The 15,586-nt window shown below is 37.8% G+C and overlaps 1 protein-coding gene across 6 annotated transcripts in view; it reads left to right on the top strand.

Annotated features, from left to right (window-relative positions):
* ALMS1 (ALMS1 centrosome and basal body associated protein) overlaps nucleotides 1-15,586 on the top strand; it is a 74,254-nt gene that overhangs the window by 42,928 nt on the left and 15,740 nt on the right. For 2 of the 6 annotated variants that reach the window (XM_049792675.1, XM_049792678.1), the window contains 4 exons: nucleotides 2,727-4,488; nucleotides 5,630-5,755; nucleotides 7,487-7,657; nucleotides 11,492-12,660. In XM_049792675.1, the coding sequence (XP_049648632.1) occupies nucleotides 2,727-4,488; nucleotides 5,630-5,755; nucleotides 7,487-7,657; nucleotides 11,492-12,660 (3,228 nt within the window). Of the gene's footprint in view, nucleotides 1-2,726; nucleotides 4,489-5,629; nucleotides 5,756-7,486; nucleotides 7,658-7,993; nucleotides 8,087-11,491; nucleotides 12,661-15,586 lie in introns of those variants that run through there. The other 4 variants (XM_049792691.1, XM_049792677.1, XM_049792676.1 and 1 more) reach the window with 4 other exon arrangements.

Genomic DNA, 15,586 nt, shown 5'->3' with positions numbered 1-15,586 from the left:
AACTTAAGGTTTTCCCTGTTGTACTTGCCAGGTTTTCTCTTTGTACTATTAGAATAACAGGTTTTCTGCATGTATCTGGGAGTGTGATGTTTTATTCCCTTGTTTGTAGCATGATCTTTAATCTAGAAGTATTTGTATTTCTTTTCTTTCAAACTACCTTCTCCTTACACCAGTCAGGTAAGTTGCTGTAAAGATCACCTGTCAGCATTCGGGAGCTTCTGCTGCAATGAGAAAAGGCTTGGAAGCAAAGGTCCTGTTCATCCCTACCTCCTGATCCCTCCACATGCACAAGGAGTTGCAGAAAGTAGGGAAATGGGGGTGGTGAGCCAGTCAGAGAGAGAGGATCACGTTTTGTGTGTCTTGTTGATCTTGGTAAATCTCTGCAGACAATGAACGTGCCTTGTTAGTATCTGCTGTTTGTAATGAGTTGAAAGAAGAGTTTGGAATATCCAAACTTCATCGAGTATTTAGACACATTTATTTCTACTTTGCTTGGCAAGTAGTGAGAGCCATTTGCTGAACCCTGTACCTTTTATCTCTGTGTGGTATACTTAGTGCTTTGTGTGCAAAATGTGTGTTGAGAAATCAGGTTACATTTTGAAATGCCAGAAGAAAGGTGTAGGTTCCTTGGCGAGCAGGTGCTGTAGCCCTGGGAATTTTCCAGTTAACTGCAGTGTCAGTAATCTGCCTTATTAATAGGCAGCTGAAAGGCAACACCATCTGATGAGTATGCTCAGAGAGTAGGGTATGGATTTTTTTTATCTGATTCTGCTGAGGGGCTATAGCATATGTTGCTTTAATTTTATTTACCTGGTATAATAAATTGTTGTTGATTGTTGCTGTTAAAACTTTTTTTTGATGGTGGAATGGGGCTTGAGATACAGAAGATGAAGCAATGAGGGCTGGAGAGCATGCTGAAAATGGGAATGGTTAGTAAAATCAGGCAAAGAAAGGACAGAAGTTAATGCTGAAGTAAATTATTAGTTTCAGCTTCCTAAATGCCCACAGGCAGGTAATTTAAGACACAGCATTTTAGACTGTTGTGTAAAATACATGGCAGGGATGTCTGAATATGTGTAGTCAAATAGCGGAGTCCTAAATATAGTGGCTCCGATACTGGGGGGTGATAAAGATGTGAGACAACTTGTGTGGTCAGACAAAGGTGTAAGTGTAACTTATTTTAAAAAAGATTTTATGAGCAAAGACAACTGACATTGAACTTCCTTGGTTTGGGGAGGATTAGTGTCTTATCTGTTGGTAGGAATACCTTCTCTGTTTTGCAGCATTGTCACCAGCTTTCCAAGCAAAAAAAATTAGTATTTGTGTTTTGATGGGAGAACAAAAATGATCTTCACCTGAGAACTGGAAAGTTTTTACAAGTTCTCTTTTACCTTAAAGAGCAAATCAAAGCTATGATTATTTTCATTCATTTTTTAATTATTGTCAGCAGTGGGCAGTGATGATAAAAAGATTTATTACAGCTCTTGTCTGAGAGAGAAATTGGCATACTTGTTCTAGGGGAAAAGAGAAATATCAATTATAGAAAATTGAAGCTTTTCTAATTAAGTATTTTCTCATGCTTTGTAAAGAACAGCTTTCTTTTCTTCCCCCTTATTCCCATGCAACTGAGTTCCTTTCATTTTAGTTCTGCTTCATAAACACTAGAGTCAAACAACTCAAATGCAGGGAAAACCTCTGTTTCATATAGTGATAGTTATGGGATAGCAAAATGTTAGATGCAGAGGTATCCCCGTAGCCCTAAAATGTCACGTAATGCAATGCTTTGATAGTGTGGAGTTTGTTTGGACTCTGGTCCAAACCCAAAGAGTTTTAGTGCGTGTCTGCTACCTGATTTCTTGGAAGTCGCCAGAACTTAATGTTACATACTTGGTTAAGGTTTGAGTACTTATAACTGGAAGTAAATGTGGGTTTCTGCATTGGTTTGTTTTTCCATGGAGCTATGAAGGAATGCCTTTCTTCAGTAATTTACAGATCACAAGTACTTCAGTTGTATACAAGATCTCCATCCTTGGAGATTTTTGAAACTTGATGGGGACAAGGCCCTGAGCAACCAGTTGCAACGTTGAAGTAAACAGCCCTACTTTGAGCAAGAGGTCAGACCAGAGACTTCTGGAGGTCTCTTCCAACCTCAGTGTTTCTGTGATTTTGTGTGGCTAATTGGCTATCTTTTTAATTAATAAAATTATCACTGAAATTACAAAGATTTAGCAGGGTATGTTTGTCTCTCCCTAAATCCCTTTGAACTTAGTGAATAAATATTCATTCAAAGATAGTATTTTTCCCCAGTACATTATGAACAGGGTTTATGATAAATGTCCAACTGTGTATGAAGCCAACTGATAGAAAGGAAGAAAGTTTTATTCTTGTTTTCCTGTGAGTGGAGTGATGTTGAGAGGTATTTACAACTTAGCCTAAGTAACAGAATACAACTTCATAGTTCACAAAACTAAAGGGTTCTATCTGAGATGTCACTGCTGCTGTTTGTTATAGCATCAAAACAATGTTGCTAATTTGCTGGTGCTTAAAATATGACCAACTTTTAATTGGTTCCATTAACAGAAGTGTTCAAGAGAAAGTGTGTGATCATTCACGATGACAGACTCTTGATTGACAGCACTAGTTATTCTTTGAATTCGCCAGTCCAGATTTTGGCGAGGGCAGGAAGTTGTCCACATAACCTATGTGAATTCTTCTGTATTTTTCAGGATCCACGGGTATGTGTTTTGGAAGCTGCTTCTGAGTATAGCCATAATCGAGAAGAGGACATAGAGCGTTTAAAAGCTCCAAGTGACAAAAGATTTCAAACTGACAAACAAACACAAGCCATCAGTACTAAGGACCTTTTAGAGTCGAGCTTACGACAAGCTGTGCCGTTATATAGAGCTGATCCTTCTGATTGTTGCCTGCTGAAGGATATGCAGTTTAAATCTTTGAGTACTGTTCAAACACCTACCTGCAACCAACATCAAACAGTTGCAACTAGTCGTTCTGATGTTGCTGTTGAACTTCATCCACCATTGCAGAAGGAATGGGACAAATGTGCAGTGAGGTCTGCAGCTCCTTCCAATATGCAAAGAGAAATCCATTTACCAGCTCAGAAGAAGCTGTCTGTGGAAAAGTGTTCTGAAGAAACGGCTAAGCAAATTACTTCTATCACCTTTTCATCCCGAAAACGTTTGCAGTCACCATTGACTTCCATGGCACTCAGCGGTAGTCTTACTAGAGATGATCTTGATGGGATAAGGCCTTTGGAGGTTGACTCTGCTAGCACTGAGGAACAGAGCCATGGCAAACAACACCGGCGAGGATCTAAGACTTGTGCTCCTTCAAGTCCAATGCTTGCTGGCTCAGTGTCTAATGAGATTGCTTTTACTGCTGAGAAAGACAGGTTTCATCATGTCTCTGCTGACAGTAACAGAGTTGGAGCTTATCAAGAAACAGACTGTTTGTCAGATCAGGATTCTGTAAGCGTCCATGCTGATAAAAGACAGACCCTTCGCACAAAAAATTCTGATGTTCTGCCTGAACATGTGACTGAATTGGGCAGGCATAGTGCCAGACTCGTGGAGCTTGATTGTGATACAAGATTCAGTCAAGAAATGAATAGGTTTAACGAACCCTATTCTATAAGTGCTTACCAGCAGGAGAAAAACAGCCCACCTGGACACTTCCAGTTGTGTGAGAGCTTAGAAGGTTCAGATCCAGCCGTACAAGCTGATTTGCTGAAGGGCCATATTAAGTTATTAGAAGAAGAGAAGAAAAGTTCTTCTGATGAAGTACCTCTCATTCAGAAAGAGGTTGCGAGAGAGCAAATCGGTACGTCTCGCCATTCATCTATGGATGAGATTTTATCCACCACTTCTGTATCTCCTTCATCACCAGTTAAGAAAGTACTGTCTTGCGTCCACGTAACTCTTTCTTCAAAGTGTAATAACTCAGAGCTGCATAGTGATGTGAATACTGAAAAAGAGATGAGATCATGGGATGAACCTGAAGTTAATACTCAACCAGTGTCTTTAAAAACTCCAGAAGCTATAATAGAAGCTGTTTCTAAATTATCAGCTGCTGACCCTATTCCAGAAGATCAAAGATCTTCATCTTTCCCAATGCCAGTGTCTTCAGCAGATCCCTGCCTAGTGGTTTCCTCTGTTACAAGTGCAGCAGGGCAAGAGCTGCCTCTGCAAAGCAGTGAGAGACCACAAGTCACTGTTCTGGGTTCAGGGGGATGTAGTCTGAAGAATATCTTCAACTCTGTAGTTCCTGCAAAAACTGGGAAAAGCACTTCTGATGCTACCACTCAGATAACAACTGAAAGTCCTGAAAAAACAACCTTTTCAGCAGAAATTTATGTTAATTCACAAGACAGTGAAAATGCTGTCTACCAGTCGTCTCTCCAGAAAGCACATGATCTTCCCAACAATACAACTTCATCTCTTAACAACATTTCCTCTTTCCCAAGGCAGGGTGGTGAGCAAATTAGTGTCTTGTATGTATATGTAAACTTTCATCTATTCAAGTTCAAGGTATTTATAGGTATTAAAAACCAAAACCCCAGCTTTTCTGTGGAAGTAACATTCTTGAGATAATTTTGATATTTAAAGTTGCTTATATGGGAAAAAACTCAACCCTTAAACTTGGGCTTTGCAGTCTTGTGGGTAGGGAGTTGTATCAATACAGCTGTGATTCAGTTCAGGTTTATCTAGAACTGAATTTGCTGTGTACAAGTCTGGTTCAAGAAAATTTTCTGACGTTTGTTTTTAGATAATTTGATTTAGTTTACTGCTTAGTTTATCAAGAGATATATCTGATTACTACCTCTAGTCAAGGTAGTACAAAATCTAAGAGGAGAATATGCACATTGCTATTTTCAATAGAATGAAATAGAAAAATGTGCAGGGCTTTTAAAAATCTATTGACAGAAGAATGTGGATGTTGCGCAGTGGTTTCCCCACAGTGGTGTGTTACACTACTGCTGTGTGTAGACTTGTGTAGTTTTTGTGATTTTTTTTCCTGGGCTCCAGGCTTTGTATCTCTATTCTCAAGGTGTTTAAAATAGTGTGAGTTGAGAGAGCAGATTCGTTCATTATATCAGAGTGCAAAAAATATTTCAGCTATCTGATCACCTCTTCTCTTTGCTATTAGAAGTCAGTGAATGTTCTGGTCCAAACATTTGCTGGAATTCTGTTATGACAGGATGCTGCTTTTATTGACTTGAGGGACAGATATCCGTGCTCATTTAAAATTATTTCATTAAACATGGATCAACTGGGGGCTATGTAGGTATGTGAAGGGGTGGGGTGTTTTTTGGTTTTTTTTTAAAGTTAGTGTTTGTCACCCTAGTCACAAATTTAATATTGAATAGGTAAGTAAGCTATTATTTTCTAGCTAAGCGACAGTCAACCTTCTAACCACTGGGTGGGTATTAAAGAATTAAATTAATTAAATAATAATTGCAATTTATTTTCCTAAAGAATAGGGTATTTCTCCAGATTTACTACAGTGAACATCTTCAGCAGTCTTGGATCCTGATTTTTTGCTTTTATCTTCAGTTGCATTAAAGAATTAAAGCCTGACTTCTGTTAATTGCTTTGCCTTCCACCCCCCACAGATCAGCCCTTATTGCTGCCATATAAACCTTCTGGAAGTTCTCGGATGTATTATGTTCCTTATCTAAAAGCAGGATCTAACACTTCTCCAGTTGGGTCAGAAACTAGTGTTGAGAGCTCTCACTCAGGTACTTATTTTTCTTGGGTCTTCCAAATACAAAATGATGGTTGAGGTTCATGGATCAAAATGTATCTATTTCATATGCAGAATTGTCTCAGTTGAGCTCAGAACTCTTCTGTCCTAGCAGTTTAGAGTAAGTGCATTGATTGTAATAGAAAAATGTCTGTTCATGTTCACACCACTTTATAACACAAAGATGAATGAGCCCTGACTGAAGGCTGTGGTTTCAATTTCTTTGATGAAAGGGATGTTAGTACTCCATTCTGGCAGTGAAAAGAAACAAGGCTCAATGTTTTACAGCTTGATAATTCTTTACTTTCCTCTGGGAATTCCTATTTTGTTTGCATTCTTTCATATCTCTACCAGTTCTCCTTTTTAGTTCCCTTATTTATGTACGTTCTCCCCCTTTAGTTGTTAATTTGGTATGTGTGCATTCTGAAATATCTGCATAATACATCACGCATTTCAGATAATAGCTTTTAGTACTGTATTTCTTTCCTCCATGTTAGGGGATTCCAGTGTAGAAAGCCTTTCTATAAACAATGTACTTCATAACTGTGGCTTAAAATATATGTTTACCTCTTCTGCGCATCCTCCTGTCTCCCAGTAAAACACACTTCTCATTTACCAGGGGAAAGGATGCTCTGTGATTCTTCAATTTCTTTTGCTTTGCCTGCTGTTATTTTTCAGTTCTCTCCTATACATAAAGAACACATCACTTAAGCATTATAGGTCTTATCCGCAGGTTTTTTTCAGTCAGAGCTTTTTGATATCCAAAGTTATTTGTAGACAGAACTAATATTACAGAAATGTCCAGCTCCTGACAGATGTGTCCTAGGGGAGTAACTTGATACAACAGTCACAGTAAATGCACAGGTTAGATATCATAGCTACAAATTGTGCTTGTAACTGTTTATGCATCTCTGCTCATTACTGTTTTCCAGTCTGTTGTAATATGGTCAAAATGAGGAAAAAAAAATATGTGGTGAGAGTCTGTTGTTTTGCAGAAACTGTGATGCTAGATATAAAAATTCAATATGCATATGAGGCAGTGCAAGGTTGTAGAAAATGTACAGCAGAATTAAAAAATAAATTTTGTTTTTTAAACTCCCTGCTGCTTCTTAGTTCACAAGTAGTAGCTGAAGGAAATTGAGTTGAGTAAGTCTACTGAATATAACCAGGTGTTCACAAGGATGATAAATCAGTTGGGGGCCATTTAGGTTCCTAACATTAGGAGACAGCGATATGATAGTAAGAATGCTCTGCTCCTGTTGTCTTGAATTCTTGTTTAGAGGTTATACAGACCTACTCTAGTCTTCCAGTTTTTCTCCATTGCTGTTCAGAAAATAGCTATTTACATCAGTCAGTGAAAATGTCTGGAATTTTAATGTGAGCAGGAGGGAGTCTGGACATTCCAAGTCCTGTGTCTGGCTTCGTGGTAGACTTGTCTAATGCTCATTTTCTTGTATTCTTCTCCGCTTATTAGTAGATAGGTAAAATTTATCTACCTCTCAGGGAAGAACCTTGTCAAGAATGATTATGGAAGACAATGTGGCACAATACCTACTGCTGCTGTGTTAGTAACTAGAACTGCTCATTAGGGATCACAGCTGTTGGTGAATATACTGGTACTAATGTTTGGATAATACGCTTTCTTTCAGACGTTGTCTTTGTTGTGAAATTTCTGTATCTATTTTTCCTGCTTCCTCTTTTTACTCATTGCTCTCTTTCTCTGCAGGGTCAAATGATGCCCTTCCTCCGAGGTTTCCAGCAAACATGCTTGGTTTAAGGGATGATAATCCTCCAGACAGTACGGCTATCAAGCATAAGGAAGGAATCTACAGTAAGAGGCCCAAGCCCAAGCTAGCCTGGGCTGAGGAGCAAATGATACCACTGGAAGCTTCCCCAGGTAGTTAAAGTGTGTGTTTTAATTTTACATGTTGTTTTCATACACATGAAAGACAGTAGAGCAAAAGCATTATGTTTCAGGATCCATGATTTCTGGTCTCATGATATTGCTGATAGTCTGCCTGAAGATGCTAAATTTGTCTCATTTTTCTCTTCCCCATCTTTCTGCTTCTCCTGAATGACCAAATACTTGGATGTTAATATTTGCTAGCATTCCAGTGGCCCCAGTGCTTATTGGAGCCTTTAAGATTTTTGTGGGGGTTGGATTTTGGTGTTTGTGTGTTGTTTTCTGTGTGGTTGGTTTGGTTTTTTTTGGTTTTGTTTTTTTTTTTTTAAGGCACTCTTAAGTTTTTGAAGTGCAAAGTCTTCTTTATGTATAGAAAGGATGCCGTGTAGAAAATGACAGAAATTCCCTGGTAAATAAAAGCAGGTGGGATGACTCTGTATGTTGGCTTGGGGTTGTGTTTCTGCTCACAAATACACTTATGTCTTGTGATGTCATGTTAAGTATCTCTGTAATGTTGGTGTTTAACTGAATTTTAATTTGATTTGACTTATGTCTCTTTCTTCCTCCCCTCCATTAACCTTGTTGGATGGTCCTCCTGAGGGATGAAGGGCAGGGTTTACTACTATAGTAGCCTACTTTAAGGCTTTATTTGTTGAGAATGCTGACAAAATGAAATTATGCTGTGCTAACTGATGATTTTGACACTGTATCTCATGACAGTAGCTAAAATTAGTCCTGATGGACAGTCCTTTTGTACAAAACCTCATTCTGTGATTTTGAGTGGCTGATAAACTTCCTTGAGTCTGAGCAGGGATGAGGATTTTTGTTGTGTTTGAGAATTGCATTGTGTTCCTGGACAGAAGTAACTGTAAACAAAATTGCTTCAGTGGTTGCCATCTCTCCTAAATGCAGCTATTAATTCCTCTGGAAAGCTGTTGATTGCAAAGTACAGTATTTTGCAACATGCGCTATATTAAACAAAGAGCAAGCAAATTGCAAGGGATATAATTGTGGCTGTTAATGAGGGATGGGACCTGAAACACATGAACAGCATAATGGATTCTGCGTTAGAGACTCCCTGCTCCCTTCTAGGCAGTCACATATATAGGGGTTTTGGGAGCTCATTTATTTTTCTTATTATCATGTAAACTTGTTATTTGAAGACATTTAATGAAACAGATTTTTATGGAGTACCTGAGTGTGATTATTGTTGTCCCTTTTAAGCAGGCATTTCAGTATGCCTGGGGTAAGGTCACTCCACAGAGCAGTGCTGACATATTGATAGCGATTCCTTCTGATGATTTTAATTCTTCACTTTAGAAGGGGTTTTCTTGGAAGGTTTTTTCTTCAGAATGGAGACATTTTGGTATTTCCAGAATATAATTTTTAATTCCAGAAGATAATTTAAAATGGTTGCATAAGACACACTGAACTTCATTATTTTATGTTCATTTTACTTTTTTTGGTAAGTGTATGTAGGAACAGTAGTTGAACTAGTGCAACAATAAAGACAATGTTGTCTCAACCTAGTTTTTCTAATGGAAGAAGTAAATTCTCTGTGAGCATTTATAAAATACAAGGATATGGATACAAGTGGAGTTAGATAGAAAAATGCTTTTCTTCATTCACTGTGGGTAACTCAGAAGAGGAATATTGGGTCATGGCAGTAGAACTGAAGAAAGAGTGTGGGTATAGAAGTGAGCTCTCTGAACAAGAATCTGCAGCAACAAACAAAATACCATGTTGGAGCAGAGAGCGATGGATACCTCCCTCTGAATAACCTGGATAAAAATGAAAGGGGAACACAAGTGTTAATATAAAATTATCTAATAGTATTTTTGTCTAGCTGTGTTGGCCTAAAGACACAGGCAAGAGAAGAACTGTAAATAGAAATAATCTTTTGTTAAACCAGCCAGTACATTTGGAAATTTAAGCAAGCCTTCTGAAGAGACAGGCATGTCTAAAATCTTCTCTGACTCCTTCAACGGTATTTTTAGATGGTCTAATAAAAGATTACCTCTACCCACAGAGCTTGTCTAGAGCTTAAAATTATGCAAATTTTTTTTTTTAAAGTTTCTTTATGTAAACTTATTTTTATTATTTTCCTGTTTGCATTCCTTCCATTTTGTTGGTAACTCTTTAAAAATACAGAAATAGCACAAATTCTGCATAGTATTCCCAAGCCTGATCTCATTTGTCAGGAGTATGTGGAGGAATCCTCTTAAATGAGGATTGACCTTGTATGGAAAGACAAATTCCTCCAATTTCAGAGTTAATGGGACTGGGTCTGGTTAGGCTATTCATGACCATGACATTACACTGAAGTGTCTCTGTATTGGGAAGAGATGTATGAAATGTAAGGAAAACAAGCGACTAAATAAAAGTAAGTTTTATGAGGCAGTGTTAACAGTGTGAATTCATGCAATCGTAACCTTCCTGAGCTTATCTTGCATCACTTTTTCCTATGTGGAATTGGGGTTTTACATAGCTTGTGATTCTTGATGAGGTAGGGTAGGTATTTTCCTCCTGGAGTAGGGAGAGGCTTGATTGTGGGACTTGCCATCCTTTTGCTGAAACGGCAGCAAAGCTTGCTCAGATGAAGAAAGGAAGAACTGGTTTCTAGTTCTGTTTTCATCAGTAGATCACAATCAAAAAAACAAGACTGTTTAAAACAAAACAACAAAAATACAAACAAAAAAACGAACTTGGGAGGAATGTCAGAGAGCTAGAGAAAAACTGGGAGGGGTGAGATTCCTGCCATTAATGGCACTTGATATGCATTTGCTGACAGCTCCCCATTACCTGGTCACTGGTGTTAGCATTAGTAAATGGACTGTTCTTTTTTTGTATTGACTTTTTTATTTATATGAAAGCTATTACTATTCTATAAGGCATCTTTAAATGACATACTTGGCTAAAATAGCATGGAATATCTTGCAGTAAACATAGGGACTTGGGAAATCCTTCTGGCTCTAGCAGCTATAATTCCTACTTTCTGCCTTCATGGATCATTATATAATTCAGTCCATTATACAAAGAACATAGCATGAAACGCATTTTTACTTTTTTAAATTTGATTTTTTTTTTGTGTGCAATATATTACAAATGGCTTTAAAATTATTTTGGAATATATTCCTGCTAGCCCATGCTGCTTGCATACTTAATGTATGTCTCTTGCAAATGAGTTTATAATTGGATTTCTGCATATAGTCCTTTAATTTCAGATAGTAGCATATTCTGGGGGGATTTCACTACTGCTTTGAACTAAAATGTGTCATCTGAGCTTGAAAGCAAAGCAGGACTAGATCTTGGTATGCTATCAGAGATGGTTCTAGGACCTGTACAGGAAGTGGTATTGGTTGTCTTATATATAGTGCTGTTCTGAGTTAGTTGAGAGATAATGTTCAGGCATAGCCTTAGGGAACGCTTGTACTCCCTGGGCATTTGTCTGGAAAGAGGCAAAATGAATTGTGGCTGCCTGCCATGAGTTTCCATAACTATAAATAAAGACTCAGTCCAAATTTTGGTCAGAGTAGTTACCTGTGGTGTAACTAGATTTCTCCTTCAGATTCCGTTGGATGTAATATTCTCTTGGATTCTGTGTTGCAAACTATAGAAAATACTATTTATGTACTCTTAATAATGCTGAAACTTCATTTCTAAGTTTGTTGCATTTTGGGAATGGGTACACTGATCCCTGCTTTTAATCCTTTGAAACAATTGGAAAGTGTTAGGATGAAAATTATCCTGTTCAAGACTTGCTGTTTGCTACTTGCTTCCCTGTAAAGAAACAAAAAAAATTAAATAAAGTGTTTTCTTCTCTTCTAGAACATGCAGATCATTCGAAGTCCATAAAAACCACCCATGCAGTCTTCAAATCTGCACGGTTCTACCTTCATCATCCAATGCCTGTGTGTGAGAGCTACTTCCTGTCTAACAGCGAGCCGTCAGAAAACAGTTCTGGTATGGGACATGCTAGACCTTCCTCAAGTGTTGTCTTGCAGAATCGGAAAAAAGCACATCATCATCAGTGTGTTTTCTCTGTTCGTCATAAAGATAGTGAAAACGAATTCTTTCCACTCACTGCAGAAGAAGATTACAGCAAGAATGAGGATCTAAATGTTAGCACGTCTCTGGGGAATGAACCATCAGGGAAGGAGCTACTTCAACATGGCAGAGGAGAAGCAGAACAAAAGGCAGCTAGAAATTATCCTTTGCCACATAGCCAAACAACTCGCCTAAATGAGAATGTGGAGAAGGATCTACCACCAAGACGGAGAACCCAGTCCAGTAGTAGCTTAGATGAACTCTGGATTAAGTTTTTGGAGTGCCAGAAGAGACACCAGCACCATGATTTTAGGAGTAACGGTGAGCTGTCGCTTGTTGAACGCCTCGATCGATTGGCCAGGGTCCTTCAGAATCCCATTAGGCATACACTAATACCAACAAAATCTGAAAAGAAAATAAAGGGAAGAGAACAGAAGAGAATAAGACTGCCAGAGAAGAGCAGGTCTGAAAGTACCTTGAAGCCTAATGCAACCCATGTTGAAGAAAGACCATATATCACCCATGATAAAAATAACTTTGTTGAGCTTGGGAAAAATAGGTCAGGAGAAAAAATTATGAATAAAATTTCAGAGCATCAGCAGTACTTGGAAACTCCTAGTGACACTTTCTCAGAGGCAAGGCTCAGTACAGATCATGGCACCACAATCAGTTCTACCACCTCAGAATCCGATGTGGTGACCCAAACAGAGATGGAAACTGCTACTCAGACTGAGGTGAGCAGTTCCATTTCCACCATTGATACTGCCAGGCTGATCAGGGCTTTTGGGCATGAAAGAGTGCGGGTGTCACCAAGACTCTCCCAGCTTTATTGTACCATCAACCACCAGAAAAGTCGCTCTGAAAAGTGGGACAAGGCAAGTGGCAAAGCAGTGGGCGTAGAATATCCAAAGGTTACTTCTGAGAGACACAGGAAAAGGAAAGAGATCCAGGTATGTGGTCAGTTAGACCAAAAGACAATTTAACTAATTGTTACAGGAACTCTTAAACTGCTGTACAATAGCAGAGTTTGTTATTTGGAGAATAATTTCAAATTTTCCAGAGAGTGTTGTTTATATCGTAGGCTTCTGTCTGTGATCTAAGTAGCTCAAACAAGTCTCTCTGCTTTTCCAGGAATAAGGACGAGCTCAAAATCTCTTAAAACATCAATTGTGCTTTCTTTCCCTTTGTTCTTATTTGTCTTTTTTCTCTTCCTTTATTTGTCTTGAAGCAAGATCCTGCTGTATCTGATTTCTAGTTACCTGCAGGTTCTGTGCTTTAGCAATCCTGAAGACAGTGGTGGTAAGTTGAGGCTGTAGATTTTGACTGCCTATTGCTACCTGAATATATCTGGGCAACGATAAATATAATTTCATAAAAATTGGAATTATTATTTGAATTTTCTTACTGTTTGTCTATTTTAAATGTTGGAATTTTGTCTTGCTTGAGTGTTGGTTGGAAGCTTCTTCAATTTTTGTATTTGGTAGTTTAGGCATATTAAAATACCAAGTCTCATCCTGAAGGATTCTAGGTGAGAAGTCTGGAGTTAAGCTGATTACTTCAGTTGACTTTGGCCATTGCCCTTTGGAGGAGAAATGAAAATTAATTTCCTGAAAGGGGGTCTTGGCATGGGTTTGGTGATTATCGTAAGAAATGACAGAATTTTGGTGTTCTGTAATATTAATTAATGCTGAAAAGTATAGGAAAAAGTGAGAAATAATTTTTTTCATATTACCAGAAGAAAATGCTATTGTCATCATTACTAATAGATTTCATTAAAATGATTTAGGTTTTTTTAATAGAAAGAACTCAAACTCAGTCTGTGTGTCATGTAAGCTAAGGAATGCGTGTCTAGGGGAGAAACAATCTTTTTCAAGACTAAGAATGGTTTAAAAATATTTTTATTAATATATTTATTAATAATATTTATTTAAAGGTAAAATTTTGTCATAAACTTTGCAACATTAGGGCCATTAATCAGAACACTGTCCATCTAACAATGAAATTAGGATCCAACATGTCTTGCATGGTTGTAGTATTTCAGAGATGATTTTTATTCCATATTCCATTCATAAGACTAATCTTTCAAGGTCTGTTTGGACCTTAAAAACAACATGTAGTCTTTTGCCTGTTAAAATCACCCATGAGGTAACTGATTGCAGTGATACTTATATGGGAGTAAAGGCTCACTGTTCCCAGTGCTTGATGTTGGATTGAGCCCATATGGCTGTAGAAAGTAGTATCTTTTATCTGCTGGTGGAGTGTTCCTTTTAAAAATACGTTTAAAGGGACGCATGACCCACCTCAAATAAGGAATGAGAGAAGATTGATGGCAAAATGCCAAGCTAAATTTAAAATCCAAATTTTGGTACTGTCTGTGATGCTTGGCTGAACAGAAATCAAGATTTTTTTGTTTGTTGCAAATATCAGTGGTTCAGAGACAGATATTCGTTTATAGGAGGAGCTCTACTCCTAGAGAGGCTACTGTATGAATCTTTCAGGCAAGTGCTGCATTTTGTAGCTTTTTTTTATGACAGCCTATTGTCAGCTCTGCTTCCAGAAAACTTGGTTACAGCTTTTTTTATTTATAGATGCTGAACCCATCCCAGAAGGTTTTTATCTATTCCAGTTTCTGTTATTTCTAAAGCACTCTTCAAGCTGCCATCTGGTAGCAGGTACAAAGCTAAAGGTTACGCTATTCAACTGCTGAAGGGCTTTGAAAGCACTGCACTGAATATTCTAGTCCAAATAGCAATATGCATGTCAATATTCGGTATTGAATAGCTGCTTGTGTTTATTTCTGCGGGCTGATATGCTTGTGTGTATAAATGGCTTATCTTGGGTTTTTTTCCTTGCTTTATACTCTTCCCTTTTGCTGAACACATATTCAAATTTGCTTCTGTTCTCTAAAAGAAGATGCATATCTACTACATCTGTCTAGTGCACTCTACTAGAGCTGTAATAGTTTTATGAAACTAAAAAAAGAGTTCTTGCCAGTATGCATGAGTAAAAATTGCCTCCTTTTAATGTTGAAATGAAATTATGTTTAGCATTGAAGTGGTGATAGCAGAGGTTCAATAAAAAGGTAATAAAAAAAGCCTCTGTTAATTTCCATCGTGGCTAGCATTATGAGTTACTAACAGGATACTAATTGCTATGATCAAGGAAAAAAAAATCTGTTTCATAATTAAAAATTAAATTCAATGGAGTTGCAGAGATTGATCTGTGCCGCACTGTTGGATTTGAAGCCTGGGGAAGCACTGTCAGTTAATTGCTGTTAATAAAGCACTAACCTTCTCTGTATTTTATATAACCAAAAAGCTTGTGGACCGGATGCCTTACACTTACAGAGTATACTCCTTTTTAAATGGCAGTAAAGTTATAATATGTCATAAAATTTAAATTAATTTACTCTAACAAAGTTGTGCTGCTTACATCCCTGCAGCTGGAACTTCTGTTTGTGTGAGTGGTGGTGATATGAAACTAGTGTTTTGCCTAAACCACGCTCTTAGCACTTGTCTTCTATTTCTTGTTTTTGTTAATTTTCTCCACCTGGAGAGTTTTGTGTAATGAGGATCACAGGGTGGTAGAACTTCCTGTGTTTTGAAATGACTCTGCTCTTTCATGCCAATGGTACAGAATTGGAGTTCGTTATGAATTTACAAAGCAACATGTTAATCTTTCAAGACAGTTTGTCCCTCCAGCAAAAGCCTTTAAAGGCTTTCGGTTTGAGAGGGTGGGAATATAGAATTCAGTCTAGATGTTTATTCTCCCTCTTTCCAAAGCAGAAATATTTCACACTTTGGAGTTTCTCATGAAAGTATAGCCAACAAATGATCTTGCCATAGCAAAGGTTCTTTGTAAGTTTGTCTTGACGGG

The sequence above is a fragment of the Accipiter gentilis genome, chromosome 3 (genome assembly GCF_929443795.1).
Source record: "Accipiter gentilis chromosome 3, bAccGen1.1, whole genome shotgun sequence".
NCBI lineage: Eukaryota > Metazoa > Chordata > Aves > Accipitriformes > Accipitridae > Astur > Astur gentilis.
Note: the sequence above shows the minus strand (reverse complement) of the source record. Positions and strands in the feature narration are given on the sequence as shown.